This window comes from Antrostomus carolinensis, unplaced genomic scaffold, assembly GCF_000700745.2.
Source record: "Antrostomus carolinensis isolate BGI_N321 unplaced genomic scaffold, ASM70074v2 scaffold36388, whole genome shotgun sequence".
Taxonomy (NCBI): domain Eukaryota; kingdom Metazoa; phylum Chordata; class Aves; order Caprimulgiformes; family Caprimulgidae; genus Antrostomus; species Antrostomus carolinensis.
Genome location: NW_010335634.1, coordinates 1 through 2,190, shown reverse-complemented (window position 1 = coordinate 2,190; position 2,190 = coordinate 1). Strand labels below are relative to the sequence as shown.

Genomic DNA, 2,190 nt, shown 5'->3' with positions numbered 1-2,190 from the left:
GAATTTCAGCAGAGCCAGTCAATTCACAGTTCTGAATGACAGAAAACTGCCTTTATTTTTGGCAACCTTCTAGAATGAGAACACCAAAGAGCACTCCTAACATGAGATTAAAAACTCTATACCCTGCAACAGCGAAGAGTATTGCTGACTCTAGAACAAAAGCTGAGTAACAGGCACAGTATTTAAAGTCCAGATTCGTATCAAAACAACGCTGGAGACTTCTCAGATCTGCACGTAGGAGGAACAATCATCTGAACAAAACAGTTTCCATTGTAAAACAAAATGCAGCATGCTAAAATCCACCTTTTTCCTTTCTTCCTGTAGTCGATACACACAATATTTTCCTCAGGAATTCAGTACCCTACCATCTTGTTTGCTTGAAAGCTAATTTACTTGTAAAACAGCTCCTAGGGAAACATGATCTGAATCAGGATAGGAGGTTATCCAGCAACATGACATTCCGTAAATGTTCTGTTTATGCTGAAGAGACCTACTGTCTCTCCATTAATTTATCCCTGTCTGTTTGCTAGAGGCTTTCTTCCTTAACGCCAACAGATTTACTCCAACCACTCTGAATCCTCTCACACCCCCAAGCTCCCTTCCCAGCTCCAGAGCCCACGTACCTGAGGAATCATGCCCTGTGTACTCATATGTCTTTTCCCAAGTGCCATTTTCTTCCTTCCAGACAATAACCTTCCTGTCATAGGAACAGGAAGCCAAGATATTTCCATACATAGGATGAGCCCAGGCAACCTGCCACACGGGACCTTCATGCCTGCAAGAAACAACGCTCTTTGGAAAAGCTGAGAGAACCCCCTTCCCGCTGCGGCTGTTTCACAGCCATCGTTACTGCAGATCGGCGCTCTGCAAGCGTGATAAAGAATACCAGTAATGCCGGGATGAAAAACAGCACGCGGGACTGTCAGACAAAGCCATTGCCATCAAAAACAATTCCAAACATTTATCCTTATATTAGCAATTAAGATGTGAGTTTACTTCTTGAAAATGACAGGTGTCAAGTATTTAATGAAGGAAAAAGCCCCAGTGTTATTTCTGACTGGCTCTGTGACCCCCTTACAGCTCCCAGGAGTTGTTTAGCAAGAACCAGCCAGAGTAATTATCACCTTGGAGGAAGTTACCGTGTTACCAATGTTACCAAAGAGCAAAATGACAAAACATTAAAGATTTCCACAGATTAAAGTCTTAAATTTACGACACTTTACCCTCTCAGGTCTGCAATGAGAATTTGCCCTCCGTTCCGAACATCAAAGATTTTGACGGATCTGTCCGAAGAACAGGTCGCTAACCGAGTGCCATAGTAATCCATCTGGGCGTCGTGCTGCAAGGCGATGGAAACGCGGCTGTCAGACAGTCCCGCTTTGTTAGCAAATCTTTGTTACAGTTTAAAAGTAGCTGTGAGAACTGTGAACAGATGACCGAGTCCCAGCAGGACAGGGTAAAAAGGAGGGTTTTAAACAATCTAGACAAGCCACAGAAGTAATCTATTTCCTGTTTTCACTAACTATACAAACATCAGGCAGAAGTAATCTGGGAATTCAGAGTGGCAATGCACAGCATTTTCCTGCGTGGACAGGAAATCGGGGCTGCTGACTGTAAAGCCTTGACTAGTTATGTATTTTTGTTTATTAATATGTAAAGTGGGTGTAAGAATACTGACACCTCTTATTTATGTTTGAAACTCCATTATCTAACTGGGCTTCTAGCTTCTACAAGTTACTTTGAAGTGTCTCCTCCTACCTGGACTTACACGTTCTGCTCCTGGAAACATCCATGTAAAGGAAAATCCGTTTCGCCTGCAGAAGCTCTGTACCATTTAGTACAGGCACACATAGTGTTTCACAGAAACAAGCACGAAAATTAGAGCTTTATACCATTTCCCTTTCCCCCGGTAGCTACGCTTCCCTGCCTGCACAGTATCACACAGCACTATCGGGATTCGGGACAGCATCCTCCATCGCGCATCCCGTGTGCGGGGTTTCGTGCTGGTTTCTGCAGCACATTTATCAGCCCTCGTGAGAAGCTCCGTTAGAAGCGGCTAGAGCAGCCGAGCGCGGTTCTGTTGGACGCGACAGCCCCGCACACTTACGATCATGTCCTCGTGAGAGGTGTCCACGGTGTTAATGACCGAGACCTGCGGGCAGAGGAGGAGGAACAAGGTCCGGCACAGCG

General features: G+C 45.0%; 1 protein-coding gene across 1 annotated transcript in view; it reads right to left on the bottom strand.

Moving 5' to 3' along the window:
• Positions 1–2,185, bottom strand: part of SEC13 (SEC13 homolog, nuclear pore and COPII component) — a gene marked incomplete at its 5' end in the record, with an annotated part of 6,169 nt that extends 3,984 nt beyond the window's left edge. The window contains 3 exons of the mRNA XM_010174627.1: positions 624–775; positions 1,224–1,339; positions 2,108–2,185. Of these exons, the coding sequence (XP_010172929.1) occupies positions 624–775; positions 1,224–1,339; positions 2,108–2,185 (346 nt within the window). The remainder of the gene's footprint in view (positions 1–623; positions 776–1,223; positions 1,340–2,107) is intronic.
• Between the last annotated feature and the right edge of the window lie 5 nt (positions 2,186–2,190).